The following is a 25807-nucleotide window of genomic DNA, read 5'->3' on the forward strand; positions in this document are numbered from 1 at the left end:
CAGCACTCATGCAGTCCCACATAAGGACACCGCCACCACCGTGCTTCACTGTAGGCTCCATGCATTTCTCTTTGTAATCCTCACCTTTGAGACAGCATACAGTTTAGAAACCATTAGTACCAAAGACAGTGATCTTTGTGTCACTCCAGAGTATAAAGTCCCAGTAGTCTTCATCTCTACCAGCATGGGCCCTAGCTAATCCTAGGCATGCTTTTGTGTGCATGGGCTTTAGGAGAGGCTTCCTTCGTGGACGATACCCATGCATGCCATTCCCATTCCTCTGCAGTGTGCGCTGTATGGTGTCACGAGAAATGGTCACTCCAGTTTGGGTTTCTACTGCTTTAGCTAACTGCAGTGAACCTGCATGGTGATTTTCTTCAACTCCTCTTATCAGAAGATGCTCCTGTTCAGATGTTACCTCTGTGGACGGCCTGGACGTTTCGAAGATGGCTGCTCTTCCATCTTTCTTAAATGTTTGGATCACTTTTGCTACAATATTGTGATTGATGAGTGAAGCTGATCTTCTTGTAGCCCTCACCTTTTTGTGTAAAGAAATGATTTCCTTTCTCAGATGTTATTTCTCTTCCATGTGGAGCCGTTGCTGACAGCATGAAGGGCTTTTCTTTGTTAAGTAATGCCCTTTTACAGTCACCTGTCTGCTGGACACCTCTTTAATGAATCATTAGACTCACCTGTGGTTGAATGTCTGTTCATTTTAATTTTGTAGTCTTAAGTGTGGCTCTTCTCCTAAGACTATAATTGTGGTGTACTCGTGTTTGCAACTTGAATGGATTTGTTAGGAAAATCCCTTTTTGTGTGCAAATTAACAAATCTTGTTTCCCATCAATGGCCCACATTTGTGAGAGTGTTTAGTAGTTTGGTATCTCACAGAAAATGCAGATTCTGAAAGGAAACTAAAGGTTTTCTGAAAAATGTAGTGGGGTGTGCTTATTTATGCTGAGCACTGTATGTGTGAACATATAGTCTGGGCACAGTCCATATAGAGAGCTCAGTCATGGGACGGGATCTACGGCTGTCTTTTAAACTGTCTCCATATGTTATTGGACAATAAACAACATGACATACTCACCGCTGGGGCCGTCCGATCTGATGATATTAGATCATTAAGGATTATAAAGTGATGATGATCTACCATAGCTCGAAGATCGTAGAATGGTCTATTTACGTTCTATCATCTGTGCCATTATTTCTGGACGTCGGCACGACAGACACACCAAGAGCAATTTTAAGGCAGTGTGTTGGTTTGTTTAGCTGAGGTAGAGCTGAGGAAAATAATCCAACAATCGATGCATTAAGATGGGGACATAAACTATTATGAATCTTTGAAGAAGCACACCATAGCGGCTGGCTGCTAGCATTAGCCACTAGCTTGCTCCATCTCTAAGAGGACATTAAGCGTATTTTCACACTGATTCTGCTCAATCAGGCAACCTCTGGGTCAATGTTCTGCTCTAAACTTTGCCTTTGGATTTGTGGCTCTTATTATTTGGAGACGCTTGTGTGTGTTTAAGCAACCTCTTCACCATGGATGCCAAGCCAAACGTTGTTTATTTAATCTTACAAGTCACTTGAAACTCCATCACCGCAACAACGTGTGGGAGGATTACGAAGCCGCCACTGCTAGTGCCAAGGCTGCTAATGCTAGCACTCATCCCGGCAACAAAGCCTCTGGACTGGTAACTATCGGCGAGGTGTTTAACAAAAGTAAAAAGTTTAACAAGAGCGACCCACAAGCTAAGGGTATCAACGACAGAATAATGGATTTAATTGCATTTGCCAGCCAGCCGTTTTCGTTCGTGGAGGACCTGAGCTTTCGCCAGCTAATAAAATTTCTGGAGCCACGGTATGAAATACCGAGCCGACGTTACTTTTCACACACCTGCCTACCGGATCTGTACCAACTTCTTGCAACACACATTCATAGTTTGCTGGACAAATACGCAAAACACATCAGTCTTACCACGGGCATTTGGACTTCTGATGTTAGCCCGGTAAGCATGCTAGGCATGAGCACGAGCATCAATAGCGAGCGCTTGTTTTCTGCTGCTGCAAGTGTACTGGACGAAAAAAGAAACAGACTAAGCTGTGAAAAAGCCGAAATGCTGCTGTTTGTCCAAAAAAATCTCCCACTGATCCAACCCTAATTGAAAAAGAAAAATGAAATGTAGTTGTTTTGTGCCTTCTGGGCATTCTGATTAGCATTGACATGCTGTTATGTTTTTATGAAGTCCAGTCTGTTAACACTTACCTCTATAAAACTTAGCCGACAACCATTTACATTTAAGTTGAAGACTAAGCATGCACCTTATTTCAAGCATAAGCACAGCATTGTTTTGCACTTTATTTAGGTAAGTAATTTGTACTGAGAAAACGGAGTTGCTGGATATTTTTAAGTTAAAGTATTTGTTCAGGCAATTGTAATGGACTCTCATTGTTTACAGATTATCAAAGCATGTAATTTATACTGAAGAAAGTTAATAAAATGACTTTAGTACAATTTTTTGTTCAGTTTCTTTTCAGGTAGCTATGGTGCAAAAAATTTATCAGAGCTATACACTGTTACTTTGTACTTCTAAGTAATTTCTCCAGATATTTTTGAAAAAGCAATTATTTGTTGGTTATCGGTTATCAGACATAAGAAGCAGGAATTGTCGGTTATCAGTATCTGTTGCAAAAATTCATTATCATGCATCACTATTCTGAAATATTTTATCCTATTTTCTGTGAAGGGGTATGATATAAACTAATGTATTTTAATGGTAAAGAGCTTCCAAAATGTCTGAATAGTCAAAATAGAAAAAAATCGTGATTAAATCGTAATCGTGATTTTGCAAAAACAAAATCGTGATATGATTTATTTTCCATATCGCCCACCCCTACTCAATGCTATGGATGTCAGTCTGCAGGGCAGTCCACCGTCGACTGTCAGAGAAAACACAAAAGCATCGTTTTTCTAAATAAAGGGCTTAAGTACCTCTATCTGCTCTTGACTCAAAGAAAAGCCCAAGTCTAAATAGTTCAAAGTTGATGCCAAAACCATTTCAAATTAGCTGTCGCCATCTTAATTTCACTGTCACAGTAACCCGCCCACCAAACAGATGGAGCGCTGTGATTGGCCTGCTGAGGTTCCATTGAAGCATGGCTAGACCAACTCGCAGAGCAAAATCATTTTGCTCTGATAACTGATGTAGGTTTCTGAAAATTCAGAGGAGGGGTTTCACCCCACAAACTCATTATTATTATTGTTGTTGTTGTTGTTGTTAATCAGTGTGTAGTCGTAGGTCTCAGACCTCTCTGAGCAGTGACCCTGTTTGTACACCTTCTCAGCTCTGGTGTCCATGTCTCCTGAATGTCCACTTCCTGTCCACATCACTTCAGTCCCACATGAGCTGTGCAGGCCTAAATCCTCAATGATTCTGAACCAGTGCACACCTAAAACAAGGACATTGATGTCTAAAGCCAGTGAGTGCTGATGAAAACAGCTAGCCCACCGGGTCGGCAGACCTTCTGTTAATACCTGATGTGCTACAGAAAAGAAGGAAAGTCCACTCTGTGACCACATGGAACAAGAGCTCAGGCCCCTCGGCTGATCACTGGTTCAATCAATGTTATGGATTCTCCACTAACGGATGTATCCCAGTCAGCCTGCAGAGCTAGCAGGAAACATCATCTGGTGGCTTCAGGGGCAACCTGCTGGTGGCCTCCCTGTTACCGACCCAAGAGGGGGGGAGGGGGGAGACAGTTGATGAGTCTGATTAGATTCAGTCTCCATCATCAGTTCCCACAGCTGACTGATTTCTGATCAGCTAAGTCAGAACCTGTCAGACACACACACACACACACACACACACACACACACACACACACACACACACACACACACACACACACACAAGGCTGTCTAAAGGCGCATCTAGTGTCTGTCCATGCGCGTGCATGGGTCCAGCAGCATGTCCACCATGCAACTTTCCCCTCTCTGTGTGTGTGTGTGTGGGGGGGGGGGGGGGGGGGGGATCATCGTTCCGCCTCCCTGTCCGGGTCCCCCTGCCGGTGCCCGGACCTGGTCCTTTTGGACCTTCCTGCTCATGAGACTCTGGTTCTGAATAAACATCAGATGCGGTTTTTGGGCCTCTTCGGCTCCGGTTCCCATTCTCCCTACCTGGTTTGAAGAAGGCATCAGTGTCGGGGTCGCTGAGCGCCTCCTCGGCCGCTTCTGTTGGGTTCATACCGGAATCCGGTTCCGTACAATCCACCAACAAAGAAAGGGAGAAAACTCGGCTTCCTCTGATTCCTCACGTGTGCTCCGCGCGCGCCACTCCCTCCATCAGCCTCCGAAGGCTGCTTTCCTTCGGGTCCCGCTCCGTCTGTTCGCTGCTTTGGGTCTGGCTCCGTTCCTCTCTATTGTTCCCGGTCCAGCCTCCCTCTCTGCTGTCCGCCAGGGTCCCTGTACCTCCCCTCCCCTCCCCTCCCCTCTCCTCTCCTCCCTCCGACTCTCCCAGTTCACTCCATTGGTCTTTATTGGAAGCGCATCATCTGTGCGTTTTATTAGAGCTTTCAGTCAGTAACTAGAACACACACACACACACACACACTCACTCACTTTAATGATGCTGTATGACCCACATGTTTTTCATCTGCTGACTCCACCAAAACCCAGCTGAACCAGTAGGCTACCTGCGGACACGCTAAGACTGGAAACAAGCAGGCAGCTCAGACCAGATACCGGTTCAGAAAAGGTTCTGTACATTTGTACAAGAGATGCAACATTCAAATGATCATTCTGATGTTTAGAAGTGAGCTCCTGTGAAAATATGCTGGGCAGCTAAGGTCTCTGAGCAGCCTCAGTTTACAGAAACAGGATTTCTGTCAGCCCAGACCTGAATCAGCTCTGAGTTTACAAAAATCCTGCTGCTGCTGCTCCATAAACATTTACACCACAGCAGCTCTTGTACACAAATGAGTTTTATAAAATTCCAGCTAGTTTCTGTCTGTCTGGGATTTCATTACAGGAATAACTCTTGTTACAACCTCTAAAACAGCAAAGATGCTTCCTGGCACAGGATGCAACGCATGAAGAAAACTAGAACCCACTCAACGGTTCGATGTGATTAAAATCAAGTTTAGTTCCTACCTCAGGCAAAAGCCAACACACCTATTCAACACAAGGAGGCTTTAACCTTCAGGGAATCCAAGGCCAAACACCCCCTTTTACTTAATAATTCTGTTGATCACCAAACATGTGCAACGGCTGACCTCCCTATCTGGCCACATAAACAGGAGAAGAGGGTTTAACAAAAATGGTGCACCCTACCAGGTCCCATGGAAGACTTGCCTCTAGCTTCACAGTCAGCCACACAGAATACATCCACATGTCCTCCAGCTTCACTGGCTGCCAGTCAACTTCAGGGTTCATTTCAAGATCCTGGTTCTGGTCTATAGGGCCTTACATGGACAAGCACCATCATATATTGGTGATCTTCTCGGTCCCCCCAGCAGGTCCCTGAGGTCCAGTGACCAAAGCCTACTGGTTGTGCTGCAGGCTAAAGGTCAAAGGTGACAGATCATCTGCTGCTCTGGCCCCCAGACTCTGGACCTGTCTTCCTCTGAGCCTGAGATGACTCAGTGGTCTCCTTTAAAAAGCAGCTGAAGACTCACCTGTTCAGGCTTTGGTGTGACCTTCATCACCCTCTCCTTGTTCTGCTCTTTCTACAAATTCCACCTTTCCCAGGATCCACTGATTTCCCTTTCCTATTCGTTTTCTCTCTCCCTTTCCTTACATTTTTAATCACAATTTGTTTCTAATTTTAAACATATTTTTTAAACCTTTTTAAAAATATTTTTTATATTTTGAATATTTTGTTCTTGTGACATGCCTCATGATTTTTACCTTGAGATGTGCTCTATGGTTTTCTTTCCTTCCAAGACCTAACCCAGAGAGCAGCCACCCCTCACAGCCTGAGGCAGTCAGGCAGACCTGGGCGGTCAGAGGGAGAGCCCCCTAGAGGTCAGTGACTGTAACAACCACAACATACACAGCATTTTACAGGTTTTTACAGATGCTAGGACACGTTTCTCAATACTGAGGTCACTTTTGCATAACTCTTCACACAGTGAGGACAACAGAAGTCTAAGTGGGCTAAACTGAGGATCAATTATTGTTTTGGCACAAAATGCGTTCAGTGACTACATCTCTCAGATGTCCTGAAGTATTTTCTCACTCAGACACAACAACTGCCAAAGGTCTTTGTACCAACAGGACATTTTGCACATGCTTACATAATGTTTTGAAAACAGTTAAACGTACCGTATGTTCAAAACAATAACATAATGCAAAGCTGCATAAGACAGCAAAATGCAACCGCAATACATTTTTGAAACATGTTTTAAATTTAAAAAATGCAGTTAAAGCAGCCACGGATGATTCTCATCGTAGACGAACATCTACACATCTATGTGTTTGTATTGTGATGTAAAGATGGAGCCAGCCAAGAGAAGTGGCTGAAAGAGGACGAAGAGAGCCTGGGGGGATATGTATGCAGCAATGAATGCTGGATATCTGGACATATTCAATTCAATTCAATTCAATTTTATTTATATAGCACCAAATCATGACATGACTTTACAGCAATCCTCAAACTAAGCAAGCATTTAGCGACAGTGGAGAGGAAAACTCCCTTTTAACAGGAAGTAACCTCCAGAGGATCCTGGCTCAGTATACCACGACTCACTGGGGATCGAGAAGACAGAGCAGACACACACACACACACACACACACACACACACACACACACACGTGCGCACACACACCAAGTAGTGTTCCTATGGTTATATTGTGATTTCTTAGTAAATATTCTATTTGGTGAAAGATAAACTTTATTGTATTTGTCCTAGTGGATCTATAATTAAACGGGTAAACTAGCAGTAGCAGATCCAACGTCAAGGAAAGCAAAAAGTTATTATCAGGAGAGGGAGAATGTTTAAGTGGTTAGCAGCAGTGTGCTAGACGTTGGCCCCCTCCATGAGGCCACCACAGCTCAGCAGAACATATCAGCCTTTGTATCTGTATCAGTGGATGGTATGGATCCAAACTCTTGTATTTTGGAATTAGCAAAAACATAAAATAATTATTGACCTATTGCTATAATCAATATTGTTGTGAACATTTTTGAAAAACTAGTATTTAATCAACTCTCTAATTATCTAGATGAAAACAACTTACTATCTCCTTTCCAATCAGGACTTAGAAAACATTTCTCGACTACCAATGCGCTGTTAAAATTTACTAATGATATATACTCTGGATTTGACAACAGCTTGGCAACAGGTGCCATTTTTCTTGACCTGTCAAAGGCTTTTGATATGGTGGATGATTATCTGCTTTTGGATCAATTGTACTTGTTTGGTTTATCTAAGACAGCTCTACTTTGGTTTCATTCATTTTTTCACAATCACTCTCAAATTGTTGTCGTTAATGGCTCTCAGTCGAGACGAAGGGAAGTTATGAAAGGAGTTCCTCAGGGTTCCTCTTTAGGACCGCTATTATTTTAAATCTTTATTAATGATCTGCCATTATGCTGTTCTTTTTGTTCTGTGCACCTTTATGCTGATGATACTGTTTTATACTGCTCAAAACTTAGTTTAATGGCAATTCAAGAAACCTTACAGCTTAATTTTAATAGCGTACAATGCTGGTTAGTTCATTAGCTCGTTAGCTTTTAAACAAATCAAAATCCCACTCAATGCTGTTTCAGAGACGTGCCACTTCTGCTTCCCAAGTTCATTTCAATTTACATTTCTCTGATTTATCTGAACTGACCTTTGTTCAAGTATTAAAATATCTGGGTGTCTGGCTGGAGCCTATATCCAAACTATCATAAACAAGATAAACTCTAAGCATATTTTGTACGTTCTTGCTGTGTTTGTCTTCAAATTCCATTTTCGGTCCTTTTTTAAACACAGCTAAGGTTTTTCTTTACATTGCTAACGTTTCGTTTGCGGCTGCAAACATCCTCAGAGCTGACACTGATGGTGGCGTCACTTCCTACCCCGTTTATCCACCATCAGCACCACCATCAGCGTCAGCTCTGAGGATGTTTGCAGCCGCAAACCAAACATCAGCAAGGTAAAGAATAACCTTATCTGTGTTTAAAAAAGAACCAAAAATGGAAGATAAATTCTAACTTGAAAACTTTATATATTCTTCAATCAACTGCTTTGACTTTAATGTAAGAAAGCGGATTGTTACACAACTTTTGTTTCCTTTATTAGATTATGCTAATATAATCTACCAGAAGTCCACTGCATCTTGTCTTCACATGATTGATATTATTTATGATAGTTTATGTCGTTTTGTCCTGCGTTATCAATTTCAAACTCACCACTGCCACACGTATAAACCGGATTCCAAAATAATTGGGACACTATACAAACCGTGAATAAAAACTGAATGCAATGATGTGGTGGTGCCAACTTCTAATATTTTATTCAGAATAGAACATAAATCATGGAACAAAAGTTTAAACTGAGAAAATGTATCATTTTAAGGGAAAAATATGTTGATTCAAAATTTTATGGTGTCAACAAATCCCAAAAACTTTGGGACAAGTAGCAATAAGAGGCTGGAAAAAGTAAATGTGAGCATAAGGAGGAGCTGGAAGACCAATTAACACTAATTAGGTCAACTGGCAACAGGATTGGGTATTAAAAGAGCTTTTGTTCCGTGATTTATATTTTATTCTGAATAAAATATTAGAAGTTGGCACCTCCACGCCATTGCTTTCAGTTTTTATTGACGATTTATATAATGTCCCAACTTTTTTGGAATCCGGTTTGTATAATCTTCTGTCCTGGCTTACACCGGAAGCTAGGCAGAAGTTTTACTGGTTGTTGTTTATTTTTAAGTGGGTTTATTTTAAATTTCCTTCATACTTAACTACCTAACTAGTACCATTCAGATCTCATTATCACATTCGCAGAACACATCATGTTGCATTCGTCATCCCTTTCTCTAAATCGGAGTTAGGAATGCTGGCCTTTTCTGTCAAAGCACCAAGAGACTGGAACAATTAGCCTGTTTTCCTAAGAATCATCACTACAATCCATCAGTTTAAAATCTCTTTGTATGAACATTTAATACCCATCTGTAACGGTTTTTGATTTAGATTTTCACTTTTCTTTCTTTAGTGTTTATCTTTTAATTGATAATTTTATTTTCATTATTATTAATATAAAATGTTTTTTTTATTTATTATTATTATTCCTGTTGTGGTTTCACTGTGTGGCATTGAAAGACTGTTTGCTATCTTGGTTTTCTATCTGTTTTGATTTGAATAGAAGACCCACTTGGAAACGAGATGGTTCATCTCAAGCGGTTTATCCTCTCGAAATATAAGTTAATAAATAAATTAATAAATAAAATAAACATAAAATATTGACAAATTCTGCATCAAGTCTGATTAATTCCAGTAACATGTTGTAGTTATGAACAACACATGGTACAGGCCAAAAGTTGGGACACACTCCAAATTCCATTTTTGGTTCTTTTTTTAAACACAAATAAGGTTTTTCTTTACCTTGCTGACGTTTCGTTTGCGGCTGCAGACATCTTCAGAGCTGACGCTGATGGCGGCGTCACTTCCTACTCCGTTTATCCAAGGGTGACAACGTCCTCTGCTGCCCGCGGATAAACGGAGTAGGAAGTGACGCCACCATCAGCGTCAGCTCTGAAGATGTCTGCAGCCGCAAACGAAACGTCAGCAAGGTAAAGAAAAACCTTATCTGTGTTTAAAAAAAGAACCAAAAATGGAATTTGAAGACAAACACAGCAAGAACATAGAAAAGAAGTTGGGACACACCTTCTAATTCAATGTGTTGTCTTTATCATCATGATCATCTACATTGGTAGATTCTCACTGAAGGCATCAAAACTATGAATGAACACATGAGGAGTTATGTACTGAAATAATAGAAAACATGTTTTATATTCTATTTTGCTCTGATTACTGCTTCACACACTCGACATTCTCATGATGAGCTTCAAGAGGAAGTCACCTGACATGGTTCTCCAACAGGCTAGAAGGAGTTCCCAGAGGTGTTTGGCCCTTGTTGGCCCCTTTGTGAATGCTCATGGTCCTGAAAATAAAGAAAATAAGTTGAATGAGAAGGTGTGTCTGAACTTTTGCCAATTAGAAACACAGACGTCTCCTTGTTTTACACAAGAAAACACTGCATGCTACGTGTTGTTAGTGTTTTTTAGGTTGTTGTTTTGTGGGTAACGAAGTGTGTTTGTCATCCGTCAGCCTTTGCTAGTGTTCTGGAAGAAAGTGTTTATTTGAGACCTGAACGAAGTGTTTTGGTAGTTGGAGTGCATTTTGAATGTGAAATGAACTGCTTTGTCAAGCTGAAAGTCCATTAGGAGTGGCCTTAGTATTGAGAAATGTGTCCTAGCATCTGTAAAAAACTGTAAATCACAACTTTGATCATCATAAATATTTTCTGCCTCCCTAAGACCAGCTGTTAGGCCCTTTGTCTGGTTTAGACAATCTAATCATCTTCTACAGATATTTGGTTCCACAGAAATCAACTTAAGAAGATGTGAACTTTAATCATCAAACCATCCTGTTTATCCTTGAGTGAGAACTTTTATCAGTGTCTCTAATCCTCCATAGAAATTTCTCAAAAGATGAAAAATTGTCATTTTCCAAACGGTTCTGAAACAGTTGCAGCTCTTAACAAGCTCTACTCAGGTGGACTGAAGGGAAAGCGGCTCTACGGATTGCAAAGGTTGCAGACCCCTGATCTAGATGAAGTTCTCGCACACAAATAACCATTTTTAATTATAATGTTTGAGGAGTGAGTGTTCTACAGACATCTTGACCCCTAATGAAAGATATGTTAATCCCGTAACCATCTGGTGAACTACTGAAAACCTGTTTCTGGACCTTTTCATTTCCAAGGCTCCAGTGAGCGGTCTCACATCTTCCATCACGCTGATGCCTCCATCCCCACATCCAAGGGACGCTGCACAGCCATCTGGCTGTGTACTGCTGCCCCCTAGTGGACACCCACTTGCTGGTTTCTTCTGTTACTTTCCTCACCCCTAGAGAAGCACTACAGAACAGTTCTAACAAGGATTGCAGGTTTGAAAGCTCATCAGATTTTTGAGTTTTTTCATTCTGGTTGTAAAATGTTATTACCGTAAGCCAGTGCACTATTTTTCTCTACCAACAGTAAACAATCACAAGGAAGAGAATCTACAAAGGGCATCTTGTTGTCAGTTGCAGCATGCAGACCTGATTTCGCTCTTTAGGCTTGCCATACTGCCCCCTAACCCCTACCCAAACCTGAGCTAAAGCACCCCAAAATCCACATTTTTATATAGCTTTAATTGCTACTTTCACTTGTAAACTAGCTCTTAACATCAGTGTCTATTTATGATTAGTAAAACACCAGCTCCTCATTTGCTTACCCTAAAATAAAAACATTTAATCATTTTTCACTTCGGCATGAGCGACAGTGAGAGATTCTCATTCATAAACCAAAAACAGATGCAAGAACAAACTTTATCAAACATAGCAGCAAAAGTCTGATTGCTTAGTTTGTTTTTCTTGAACTCTGATTGGTTGAAAAGTGCTACAGAAGTCACAGAAGAGGACGAATCAACTTCAGAAATCCTCACAAGTTTTCCAGAGGTTCTGGTGCAGGTTGCCGTGGGCAACACGTGTCCTGCTTTTACTTGGATTAGTACCAAATTTTCTATGTTGCACCTCACATATGTTCATGTGAGGGAAATTAAAATGCAGCCAGGAAAGGATGACCAAAAACTTCAGAAGTAGATAAACAAAATTCTGTGGAAGAGTGAAGGAAAGAAGTGACGGGAAATACACAAAAGTCTGGTCGTCAGTCAGTCTGCCTGTTTAAAGGCCGAAAGGTAGTCACAGTTAGCCCGGCCTGCCAGACTCCTCCTCTGATTACAGGTTTTATCGATTGCTAAAACTCCAAAAGCAAAAATGAGGCAGAATTTTCACAACCTCTACTTCTGTTCTTGACTCCATTTATCACTACTTAAAGGAGACATAACATGCTTTTAAGTTATTCCTTTTTACATCTAAATCCTTCAGTTGGGGGTCTAAATACAGTGGAACTGCAGTTCTTTGGTCTGATTTCCTCATTATTGTTGCTCTACAGACCCTCATCTACCCCTGTTCTGAGGAGAGTCTTCAGAACGAGCCGTTTTTGGGTACTGTCTCTTTAAACTGGAGGAGGAGCTGTAAACTCCGCCCCCCTCCATAGTGCAGACCTGTACTCTCCTCCCCCAGCCGGACTTTGTAGTTCTATAGAGAAATCATTATTTAGCATAGCAGATTTAGCATAGCATATTAGCATTTTTAAAACATGTGGGGAGAGTAGTTAATCAAGCTGTTTCAAGGCTGCTAACTCTCTCATGCATTTGTCTGTAGTCACTCACACACACCCGTCACGGCCGACGGAGGACAAGTGAGCAGGCACGTGCGCGCACACACACACACACACACATCCGTCACGGCCAACGGGACAAGCGAGCAGGCACGCGCACACACACAAGGAATGCTGCTTGCTTATTTATTTCTATAAAAATGTTTTAAAAAATGATACAGCTCATTAAAACACCATTAAAATATATTTTATTAAGATCTCTATCTATATATATATATATACATACATATAATTATAAATAATATTATGAGTAGTCTTATTTAATATTGGGTGTCTTAATGGCTGAAAATGGATAAAAAGCAGTTACATTTTAATTTAAAGATTTGAGATTCTAGTCAAAAATAAAGAACATTCCTCCAAATGTTCTTTAATGTGATTATAATTCTAATGCTTAGAACTTTGTTTTTATTGTCTGCAATGCGTAGCCTATATCTTTATTAAATGTGTTTAGCTGTAAAGTGGTAATTCTAATGTGTACAGAGAGGTGGACATCAGTGCTGCAGTGAAATTCCCAAGATCAGTCTGCTTTGCTAACAAATATAGTTAAATCTTACCTGCATTCTAAATAAATACCGTTAGGTGGAAACATCAGTAGGCATTGAGTTATTGATACAATCCCTAACAGCCAGAATGGAAGAAGAGCATGCTGGGTCATCCTGGATCTGAGCCTGTTCTGTGTATTTACCTACAGGATGCAATAAATGTCTACAAGGCGGAGTTTGGACCATTACATCTAAAAGAAAACATACAATCAGTGATTTTTTATTGTTTACATTAATATACAAATTTTCTAAGTATTAACCTCACAGCAAATAAGTAGAACAATATAATAAACAGGTTTTAGTAGTTAAACAGGCGTTGTGCACACAGGTGCTTTGTGTCCCGGTGCTGTGGTATCTAGGTCTCAGAGTTCCTGTCCTCCTGCCGTCTTCTGTTGTCCTCAGGATACGGATTGATGTTTCCTGGTGATGAGGGAGGGGCAGTATGTGGGATTCAAACTGGTCCTGGACAACAGTGGGAGACCTCCGTTGTCTGAATACTGAGACCAGAGGGTTGGTGAGATGCAGATCTTCTCTACCTCATCTAGAAACGGAGTTGGTTCAGAGAAAACTTTTCCAAAGACCAGTTCCATGATGTCATCGCCATATTCTGCAATGATAGACAATAACTTTAATGACATATTTTGTTTACAAGCAGCTTTAGGAAAGTTGTTTCTTTAGCTTTCATGTTTATAGTCACGTTTGTGTTGCTGCAGTGACTTCATATTCTTACAAATGTAATAAAATAGTGACACTAAAATTATACAAATGATTCCTTATGAAAGGAAGCTCATTAGAGAGCAGCGCAGACAGACTTACTACATGCTGCAGCTGTTTTTACAGGCCAGCTGCTGCTGAATTTGGGGAAAGTTATTCTGCACACATCCAGATCAGATGGTCGATTTCAGAAAATAATGTAATTCAATAATTTCTAAACAGACTAAACAAGTAAAACATCAAATAAATCACTCTGCTGTCATCAGACGGAGTGATTCAGGGGGTGAGGTGTTCTTAATGAGGGTGGCTGAGGTGTGTCATCACTCACTTTGGTCTGGTCCAGACCGTCTCTTTACTGGTGGGTCTCCTTCCTCAGTAGGTGACGTGAGCTCCAACATCTGAGCGTTCTGTGTTCCTTAGAGGAGAAGAAAAGTAACATTAGCAAGCTGGCTAAATTATTTTTACTAGCATCTCAAGGACTTGGAGAAGCAGATCTTCACTTACAGTTGTGGTCAGAAGTTTACATACACTTGTAAAAAATATAATATAATGGCTCTACTGAGTGTCCCGTTATTTCTAAAACTCAGATTTTTCTCTGATAGAGTGATTGGAACAGATACTTCTTTGTCACAAAAAACATTCATGAAGTTTGGTTCTTTAATGTCTTTATTATGGGTCAACGGAGAAAAGTGATCACATTTGCTGGGTCACAAATATACATACAGCAACATGAACTAGCAATTTTGGTGACTTACAAACGTGTCAGTGAACTGAGCTTCATAGCATGGCCTCTTAACTTCTTGTGAGTGATTATGAGTGACTACAGCTGGTGACTTCTCTTAGGCCAGGTAAATAGGGCTCATCGGATACAAACGCCCACAAACGCTACAATGGGAAAGTCAAAGGAGCTCAGCATGGATCTGAAAAAGCGAATTATTGACTTGAACAAGTCAGGAAAGTCACTTGGGGCCATTTCAAAGCAGCTGCAGGTCCCAAGAGCAACAGTGCAAACAATAGTTTGTAAGTATAAGGTGCATGGCACTGTTTCATCACTGCCAAGATCAGGAAGAAAACGCAAGCTATCACCTGCTGCTGAGAGAAAATTGGTCAGGAGGGTAAAGAGTGAACCAAGAATCACCAAAAACCAGATCTGCCAAGAATTAGAAGCTGCTGGAACACAGGTGTCATTGTCCACAGTCAAACGTGTTTTGCATCTCCATGGACTGAGAGGCTGCCGTGCAAGAAGGAAGCCCTTGCTCCAAAAGCGGCACCTTAAGGCTCGACTGAAGTTTGCTGCTGATCACAAGGACAAAGATAAGACTTTCTGGAGGAAAGTTCTGTGGTCAGACGAAACAAAAATCGAGCTTTTTGGCCACAATGCCCAGCAATATGTTTGGAGGAGAAAAGGTGAGGCCTTTAACCCCAAGAACACCATGCCTACAGTCAAGCATGGTGGTGGGAATATTATGCTGTGGGGCTGTTTTGCTGCCAATGGAACGGGTGCTTTACAGAGAGTAAATGGGATAATGAAGAAGGAGGATTACCTTCACATTCTTCAACATAACCTAAAATCATCAGCACGAAGGTTGGGTCTTGGGCGCAGTTGGGTGTTCCAACAGGACAATGACCCCAAACACACATCAAAAGCGGTAAAGGAATGGCTAAATCAGGCTGGAATAAGGGTTTTAGAATGGCCTTCCCAAAGTCCTGACTTAAACCCCATTGAAAACATGTGGACAGTGCTGAAGAAACAAGTCCATGTCAGAAAGCCATCAAATTTAACTGAACTTCACCAATTATGTCCAGAGGAGTGGTCAAAGATTCAACCAGAAGCTTGCCAGAAGCTTGTGGATGGCTACCAAAAGCGCCTAATTGAAGTGAAAATAGCTAAGGAACATGTAACCAAATATTAGCACTGCTGTATGTATATTTGTGACCCAGCAAATGTGATCACTTTTCTCTGTTAACCCATAATAAAGACATTAAAGAACCAAACTTCATGAATGTTTTTTGTGACAAAGAAGTATCTGTTCCAATCACTCTATCAGAGAAAAATCAGAGTTTTAGAAATAACGGGACACTCAGTAGAGCCATTATATTATATTTTTTACAAGTGTATGTAAACTTCTGACCACAACTGTACCTAAACATCAGACCAGTTTGTCCCAGCTGAGCTCATCAGGGCTTTAGTCTGACAGCCTGTCAGTGAAACACGGCTCCAGTCTTCTGGATGTGGACTGTAAAAAGCAAAGGAACATTTTTACTTTGTTTTAATTATTTTACAGCTGATTTGATCAGCTTTCCGATGCTCACGCTCATACAGACGGTGAGCTTTGCTGCGTCTGACTGATGCAGAGTTAGTTTTTATATCTGCAGTGAGACAAAAAACTAACCTCACTTCACTCAGAGATTGTTCTTTAAAACTCTATTAAATCCACTGTGTTGACGCACTTTAATGACTTTGTCACGCTGCATTTTAGCTGATATGGGACTTTATTTACTGGGACTTTATTTACTGGATGCTAAGATTACATCACACTCACGTAAAATAACACACAGGCTCTCTGCTGCTACAATCAGTGGATGTACATCTGGTGTAAAAGAAGGCGTTGGTCAGAAATCACATTTTATTCCACGAAAATCAGCCAAATCCACATTAATCTGGGTGCTAACTTTACTAGCATACTGTGCTAGCGATAGCAAGCCGGATGCTAACGCTTTAGTGCTGCTAATGCCCGTAAACCTAAAGTAAAGTTTGTCGACATTTTAGAGTTATATGAAGCTTACCGCTCTGCTGCTGTGTCCTGGTGCTGTCACATTCAGATGGAAATGACTCCTTTTAGATAGATGAAGCCCTCGGTACTTACTAGCCAGGAGACACGAACGAACCACGCACGCGCGCGCATGCACACACACACACACACACAAACACACACAACCACTACTTTTTCTTCTGTTTTTTTTTGGCAGTAGTGTCATCAGCTCCTGGGTTTAAATACTGCCACACCACCCTTCCTTAAAACGAGGAACAGTTTTGAGCTGTGTGTGGCTAAAATAACCAGACATTCTGCATTTTTCCAATAGGACTACAAAAAATCTTAGCGAGATGAAAAAATGGCGGATTGGCTCTGTGTTTAGCCGAGGGCCATTACCATATTTGGTAGTTATCCTGACGAAATAAATTACTGATGTAATAGATAATTTGAAAAACTGAACGGGTGGACAAATATGCCCAAAACTTAATTATTAAATATCTAAATAGCAACTCCAGTGAATAATATAAGCCTTTTTGCTCACTTAGACACTTAAAATGTGAAACACACTGTGTTAACGGATAAAAAAGTGGGTTTTTCATGTTATGTCTCCTTTAAGATTTCCTTATCATATTAGAACTCTGATTTTCCTCCTTTATGCCCCGATGTCACTTTCACATCACCTTGCTGTCAAAACACAGCACACGATTTTCAGGTTCACACACACTTCTCACATAAATTCTCAAAGCTTCAATCAACAACACACAAATATTCAAATCTATAAACGCTCCGGTCTGGCGAGCAATTTCTAATCAGGGACTGCAGCATAAAAGGAGGCTTGATGCTCTGTTTTGTTTGATGAGCAATGGAGAACAGAGACAACAGACGGCAAATGGAGAGGGGTACGTATGGGAAGAGGAGGAGGACGGGGAAGAAATGTGATTGGCCATCGGGCCATAATCGAGGTTCCAGGCCTGTGTGGTGGCAACGTCACTATGTGTGCGGCCATGAACCACCATGGCATCCTACACCGACATGCCCACCTAGCAGCTAGACCACCACCTACCCTGTCAGACCGATGCACATCTAGATATGTGAAATTTGGTGGTGTTGATTCTATGAGAACCAGTACAGTTACTATCATTTGACCAAACTTCAGATAAAAGCCTAAAATCAAGATCATGATCAGAAACAAAATCATTTACTAGACATTACTTGTTGCTAAGAGATCTAATATTGAATAAAGCCTCCTTCATAGAAATGGAGCAGGAAAACCGTGCTGAATGAGCCTGACAAAGAAGTGTTATCAGGTTTCTTGGATTATGTGAGTGAACACGCACTTTCCGTCTTTTGGAAATCACAGGGATAGGGAAAACTTAGCGTAGCGGGTAGCGGGGTTGCGGTAGGGTAGCGGTAAGAGGCGGAGCAGCACCAATGATGCAGAGGAGTAGATGGAGTAGTTTCCCATTTTATTTACACCAGTGCTCACATGCTTGCAGAGCTCTGACCAGCAACACAGTACAGATGTTCAATGGTGCCTTTTATACTGTGGAACTCATCAGTTCTCTGGACTGAACCATGTGATAGTGCAACTTTAATAATTACACACCCTTCTACTTAATTGTAACGTCCAGCAATGGTCAGTTTTTTAGGTATAGTTTGACCCTTCAACATCTGGTCAAAATGGAGACATGAGACTGCATGTGTTCCCTTTAAATCAGCCTGCCTTCATCCCAGCAGCTGGAGCTCAGAGCCTCTCTGCGGCTCTGAACACACGATAAGGAACTGTCAACAATAATGTTCTCTCCTCGAGGTCCATCCTTATCATTCTACAGGATTCTTCATGCCTCCAAATAAGTGAACACTCGCAGCTCGGATCAACTGCTAAATCAAAGAATGATTTCCTAAATTAAGTATGAATTACTAAATCTTATAAGCTAAATAATCATTAAATAAACATTTGTTTATTGCTACTTATAATAATCATAATATAATTGTAGAGGTATTAGTCATCTGCCACCAAGTAAAGCCTGGTTTATGCTTCTCCGTCAGCTCCGCAAGGGACAGACACGCACGGATTGACGGAAGCGTTTTGCTCTTTTACTTCTCCGTCTCCTGGGGAGTGTTGCAAAGCAATTGCCCGGCAGGACAACAGAGGGCGTAGCGCTGTTCTGTGGTATCCTGTCATGTATCGGTCCAAGACAGTGTGTTTATATTGTGTTTTTTGTATATATAAGAGACTTTTTAACACGGACATATTTGTCTCTCATTCTCCCACCGCTTCATGCGCTCCCCACCTCTAAACCTACGTTTCCTGTCATTTCCGTCCACAAATAAAACGCTTGCTGCGCATCTTTTCACTCCTCCAGTCACGGGAGAATTAAACGTTCATATATTTAGAGTTTTTTTGTGAGGTATTCTTCAAGCTTCTCCGTGTCTGCCGCTAGTTATCCTCGGCTCTCTTTGCAATGGCGGCGCTGTAAACAACAGTGGTGTCCTGACCAATCACAAGCTTGCGTAATCCGTCTCGTTCGACGGATGTTTAACCCTTTGGTGCATAATGGTCACTATGGTGGACAGGTACTCAAAATTGTTATTTATTTGTTTTTGCTATTAAGTACAACTGTTGAAGACTTTATTGCATTTGAGCCCCTCCATTTGGACTTCAGTAAGCCAAGCCAACATATTTCATGCTCTGAATGCAAGCCGTCCACCAAGGTGGACATGTAATAAATTATTTGTAAATTATAAAATTTTACAAAAAATATTTGTTGAAATTTGTTTCATTCACACCTAAAGACGAATGAAAAAAATTGTTAAAAAAATCATGGTTGAAGATTTCATAATTCATGCATCAAAGGGTTAAAAAAGTGGGCTCGACTCCGTACGTCCTTGCGTGCCCTACGCAAGGACGGATAATGGCGTTGCATTTCTCCGCACTGACGCAGACGGAGAAGCATAAATCAGGCTTAATTGGATGACCTGTCATTGAGGGAAGGTGCTAATATAAATATAGCCTGGGGTGGCGCCACCGCGATCTTTGCTTTGGCTCAACTTCCGCTTCCTTGGTGAAGTGTAATTGTGTACGGGACTCCGGCGTGTCGGACTGAGTTGTTGCAGGTGGTCCTCCCAGAGGAACGGAAGGCTTCCCTTTATCCTATGTGCCTCATAGAAGTGATCGAGGAAGGGGTGTGTGCAGACTCTGTTGTTCTGCTGCTTTTCTGCACTGTTCCATCAGATCCCTGTTTTCCTGTTGTTGATCCGGTGCTGGACCATCATCCGGTTCCAAGGCCTCTCTGTCCCGCTGCTCGGGCTGGTTAAACAGGGGATCGGCTGAGACCATAGGGAGCGGCTTTTCTCTCTCGCTCCTTTGGACTGAGTACCAGCGGTGGACCTACACCCGATGTGGGTGCGGGTATTTCGACGAGGGGCTGCGGGCCCTACCGGCAGCCAGCGGCTGTCGTCAGCACGGGAGCCTATAAGGACGGCTGAGGCTCAGGCTAAGAGACTGGTTGTGTGTGTGTGTGTGGGTGTGCAGGCGAGCTGTATGCCGCTCATTTCCTGATGGCCTGTCCACCCAGCTGTTGCTGTGTTTTATTGTTTTGTGTGTGTGTGTGTGTGTGTGTGTGTGTGTGTGTGTGTGTGTGTGTGTGTGTGTGTGCGTGTGTGCGTGCGTGCGTGCGTGCGTGCGTGTGTGTGTGTGTGTGTGTGTGTGTGTCTGCTCTGTCTTCTCTATCCCAAGTGAGTCGTGGTGGATGGCTGCTTACACTGAGCCAGGATCCTCTGGAGGTTTCTTCCTGTTAAAAGGGAGTTTTCCTCTCCACTGTCGCTAAATGCTTGCTTAGTATGAGGATTGCTGTAAAGTCACTGACACTAGTCAGTGACTTGATGCAATTTGCTGGGTTCCTTATATAGGAAACTTTTTTTTTCTGATTGGCTTCATGAACTGACCTGTATTGGAATGTTCATTATGTGAAGTGCCTTGAGACGACTCTTGTCGTGATTTGGCGCTATATAAATAAACTCGAATTGAATTGAATTGAATTGAATGAGGTGGTTGTGAAGTTGAGAGGCAATGGATTTTTCAAGAATTTTGGAGATGAAGGGTAGATGGGAAACGAGGTGTAGGTTATTGAAGTTAGTAGGGTCTAGGCCAGGTTTCTTCAGAAGAGGTGTAACTATTGCAGTTCTGAAGGTTGGAGGGACAATTCAGTCACAAACCAGTACAAACGTGGCACTAAAAATGAGTCTGGTCTGACTAGTTTTGGAGTTCCCTTGGGGGCTCGTGATGTCATTGCCCTGAAGTAAAACTTGTAATATCTCAGGAACCGCAGCGGCAGTAATGATAATTCTAACTGCACAAATCAGCATAAACGAAGCGCTAAAAAATGAGACAATTTTGGACCATTTTGGTGCAATCTGGGGGGGGATGGTGAACTTTGAATGACCTATAAATTTAGTTGTAATATCTCAGAAACCAAAGCAGCACAAACGATAATTTTACCTGCACAAACGAAGCACTAACCTATTTGCTTGTACTTTTCAAGTGGGTGGGGGGTCAGCTTCACAGAGGTGCTGATTTGTGCTGCTATGGTTTGGGGGCGCCAGCTTGATCAACATCCTGCAAACTGCAAACCAAGCCGAGCGCATACACGCGGCCCGCCCCTGAGTCCTGACTGAATTCGACCAGCCAATCAGAGAGCAGAGATGGAGGCTGGATATGAGTCAGAGGTGGACTTCTGAATTATGTAGAAGAACCCATGAAGGTCTGGAGACTAGAGGTCTAGATCCATCAGGGTGGAGGAGACACCAGAGCTTCAGCGTCCCGGTGAACTCCTGTTCGGAGATCCCTCCACTGGCTGCCTATTCAATATCGAATTCAGTACAAAATTAGCCTTCTTAGCTACCAGTGTGTTCATGGAACTGCCCCTGCCCCTCTGAGCGAACTTCTTTCTCCAAACACTGCTACAAGAAACCTGTGCTCTACTGCCTCTTCTCACTGCCTGCACCAACCACGGACAAACTCTCCACCATGGGAGACAGGTCCTTCACGGCAGTGGCCCCTCGACTTTGGAAGCAGTGGCGGCTCCAGAAATGTTTTTCTGCAGGTGCTATGAAGGAGCTAGTCTTTTTATTGAGGGTGCTATGAAGGAGGTGGTCATGCGTACCTATTGTTCTCTAAAACACCTTCAACACTAGCAGATACACATGTGTGCACAACACCTCAACAACAGCTGAAACAATCATTAAGGTACATCATAAACATACGAACAATCGCTGACTTTTCCATGAAATCATAAACACATACAGCCACACAGAAAACCATCTATAGTGTTGAAAGGTTAGCTAACGTTAGTGTTAGCATTTCCAGCGGCAAAACCCTCGACTGCTGCGGCGGTTGAGGGTTGACTCTCTTCATCCAGATCCGTAGGTTTTTGTGGGTCTGAGATCACTTCCAAACATTCATTCATGTCTGACTGAACCCGTTGAAATGTGGGCAACAAAACCCGATCCATTTTACCACTAGCTCTACCTTTCACTCATTCACAGGTGGAAAATGAGGTCAAAGGTTAATATCAATTTCCTGTTTTGGTTTAAGATTTTACTATCTAGATGATAATTTACTGATTATTTTTGTTTTGTATGTTAAATATTATCACATCCACACGTTAAATTAAAATTAAAGTGTTAAAAAAATAATCTAATGTTTACTTGGGGGTGCAATGACTAATTCAGGGCTAGCTATAGCGCCCCATAGTGCCCCCCTGGCGCTGCCACTGTTTGGAAGGGCTCCACAATGTGGAGGTTTTCAAAAAAACGACTGAAGACATTTTTCTTAAGCAAGGCCTTTAAGAGCCATTTTTATGACCTATTGTGTGACCTGTTATAGCATGTGCTGTAATGGGTGTGTTTTTATCTACCCTTAGGGATTGTTTTTCTTTTATCTTTTACCTTGTAGCACTTTGCGATTTCTTTTGTACATGTAAAGTGCTTTATAAATAAAATGTATTATTATTATCACCAGAACAACAGCGGTCCAAGGCAAAGCATGACTCACCCACATCACCTTTAGGATAGAACCATCATGAACAGGTAGACACTGTAAAAGCTGATAAAACACTAAAGACCCAGAAAATAAAAATCATTATCCACTAATTCAATTCAACACACAGGAACCCATCAGCTCTCCTCTGATTGCTACAGTAGTTCAGAGCTTTTCTCCTTCAGGACCCCCCGTAACTGATACAGACTTACATAACTCATAGATATCACTGGGACTTGGTCATGTCACAAGCCTGCAGTCTCTGGTTATGGGGGTCATGGACCACAGCTTTTACCACCTTTCAAGATAAAAGTCACAGGTCTGCTAACAGCAGACCTAGCATGAAAGCGGAGAGCACAGAACCTCCTGAGTGAAGCTGTGAGATTTCTAAAGGTCTAGGACATCAGGAGGATTCCCCATGATGCCTAGCAGGACACATGTTGTCCTCTGGACAGACCGCAATGATGTGGAATAACTGTGTGAATTACAGTCTGTGGTGGCCATTTCAGTAAAGTAGCATAAATCTGTTAGTTGTAAAGTTCTTTTAGAATTTCTTATCATTCCTTTTCTAATAAGTTAAGTTTGCAATTTAAATGTGTTAATTTTTAATTTTTTGGTAAATTGATGTAATTGTGACCTTTTTGGACATGCCGTAGCACATGGGGAGGCGTGTGGAAAATGTTTGTTTGCCAAGTGTCAGGGGAGATGGGAGGATTTGGTTAAATGATTTTTTGACCATTTTTTTAGACCTGATAATTAAATTTAAGGTTAATTTTTCGTTGGATGAAAAGTATAACATTTTGAATGAATTTTGAACTTTTTTTTGGAAGAATAAACCAATTATAAAATTTGCAAGAAATGAAGTCTAAAAGTGTGTGCTTAAAGGAAATTGACACTCACACAAGGTTAAATCAGAGACAAATTAAAGTTAAGTTAATCGTCGTGACACATAGATATGTTCTTACCCACAAATCAGAACCTCCGTATCTGAAAGAAGGCGTGTTTCTCAGATTCTTGGTAATATCCCTTAACATGGCACGCTCTGATTTGTTAAGGAATTAATATGAGAATATAAAAACAGAATCAGTCTGGTGATTCAGCAGTTCCAGTTCCAGCTCTACAGAGTTCTAGAGGAAGCTACGGAAACAACGGCCGTCCGTATGGTCTCTTTAACTAAGAAGCAGCCTCTGACACGCTGTCACGGTTGTTGCAAAGCTGACACGGCAGTCGGTTCCTGCAGCTAATTTTGTTCCGACTCCTTAAGAGTCTAGACGCAAACGGTTCCATCCAACCTGTGTGCTGGCGACATCTCTGGACTGGAGAAATTGGCGCTGTGGTCAATCTACTGGACCTGGGTGCCCAGAGGCCATCCGACCTTGATGACCTCCGGATCCGTGAAGAGGGTCTTCCAAAGGGTGAGGTAGAACACAGATTGCGTCTGATGCCTTTTGCTAAGAATCAACTTCATAGCTTAACGCAAACCAAATTCTTTCCCTTTCACACCCAGAACTCAGCTATTCTAGATACGGAAGTTCTGATAACCACATTCACACATAGGCACCATATACCACATCTCCTCCCTCTAGATTCATCCACCACAGTAAATATTAGTTCACTTGTCATGTTTTAGTTGTTTGGACAATAAATTCTTACTTTTACAAACCTGAATCTTTCCTGAATCAAAATGAAGAGTTTACAATCCCCCTGAATGAACAAATAATCCTAAAATCGTCTGATTAAACATCCAAAGACCAAGCAGGTTGATGTTCTATATTTATATAGACTATCACAGCTTATTGGTCATAAGTAGAGGCAAGGGCGTAGGAGCGAGTTTAATATTGGGGGGGGGACACATTTTGGAAATCTAACAAATCTGTTGTAGGTCAATATTTAGGTCAACTTCACTGAAAAAATACATTGAATGATTATTTCTGATTCTAACGTGTCACTGAGTGTTTCATGCAGGCTGAATATGAACATAGTCTCCTACAGCTATCTCCTGCATTAGCTTCTGATAGAAAATCTGATAGACGGTGAAACTCTAGGATTAGAAAAGTCTGACAGATGTGACTCAGGGCGTAAGGCAAAGCCCAGAAAGACAAGAAAATAACTTTCATAGCCCAGTTCACTAACATTCTGGGTTGTTTTTTTTTTTATCGGGGACCCATGAGCCAGCCAGAGGGGGAGGAGACTTAGGCTCCCCATTAGCCAGATCCAGGTGATTACTGGCCAATGTGGATGTTTTAATTATAAAAAAGCTGTTTATGTGTCAGTACTGTTTTATTTTTATGTAATAATATGAATGTAGGATATATTATCTTATTCATATGGGTAGAGATGTGTAAACAGATTTAATACAAGACTAAAGCTGTGAATATTCAGTCTGAATTGATCTGACTCTCATCAGAATATTTTAAACTACATCAGCCAACAACGCTGACCAACAATCAGAAAAATCTGTTTGCTTCTGACAGAATGACAAAAGAAATAATTCATTCACAACAACAGCTGGAACTACGTTAATTTTCAGATGGACAAAAGAAACAAACAGTGGCCAAAATTGCAGTCTAAATGCACCAGAATGCAGAGTTTAACACTTATTTTTCTAATATTTCTAAGGAAGCGTATACAGAATGTAATTTATTCTTAACCCGTACTGTCCAGCCTACTTGTTATGAGATTACATATATTTAACTGTGTTCACTTATTATCACATTCAAATCTTCCTCTCATCAGCAACCTAAAACCATCTCATTCTTCACTGTAGCACCTACCTGCACCTCAGCAGGTCTGGTGCTCCCTGTCTCACTCTCAGCAGGTCTGGTGCTCCTGTCTCACCCTCAGCAGGTCTGGCTCTCCCTGTCTAACCCTCAGCAGGTTCCTGCTGAACTTCCTCTGATCTCTAAAATAAAAAGAGTGGACAGGAATAAGGAGTAAAATACTGTTGGACGACTAGTGCAACATTAAAATCATGGTTGTTTTAGTATTATTTAGTCGTGTTCACTTGTTATCATGCTTGAATCTTCCTCTCATCATCAACCATCTAAATTCTCACTCCACTGTAGCACCTACAGGCACCTCAGCAGGTCTGGTGCTCCCTGTCTCACCCTCAGCAAGTCTGGTGCTCCCTGTCTCACCCTCAGCAGGTCTGGTGCTCCCTGTCTCACCTTCTTCATCACTTTCCTGCTGAACTTCCTCTGGTCTCTTATATGAAAAAAGTGACATGAATAAGGTTTAAAAATGAAATGTGATGAGAATGT

General features: G+C 41.6%; 1 protein-coding gene across 3 annotated transcripts in view; it reads right to left on the bottom strand.

The window, feature by feature from the left end:
* The window catches only part of kalrna (kalirin RhoGEF kinase a), a 210746-nt gene extending 206211 nt beyond the window's left edge, over positions 1-4535 (bottom strand). For all 3 annotated transcript variants that reach the window (XM_054746558.2, XM_015965718.3, XM_015965717.3), the window contains exon 1: positions 4181-4535. In XM_054746558.2, the coding sequence (XP_054602533.1) occupies positions 4181-4247 (67 nt within the window). In that variant the 5' untranslated portion in view covers positions 4248-4535. The remainder of the gene's footprint in view (positions 1-4180) is intronic.
* Between the last annotated feature and the right edge of the window lie 21272 nt (positions 4536-25807).

This window comes from Nothobranchius furzeri, chromosome 14 (assembly GCF_043380555.1).
Source record: "Nothobranchius furzeri strain GRZ-AD chromosome 14, NfurGRZ-RIMD1, whole genome shotgun sequence".
NCBI classification, from domain to species: Eukaryota; Metazoa; Chordata; class Actinopteri; order Cyprinodontiformes; family Nothobranchiidae; genus Nothobranchius; species Nothobranchius furzeri.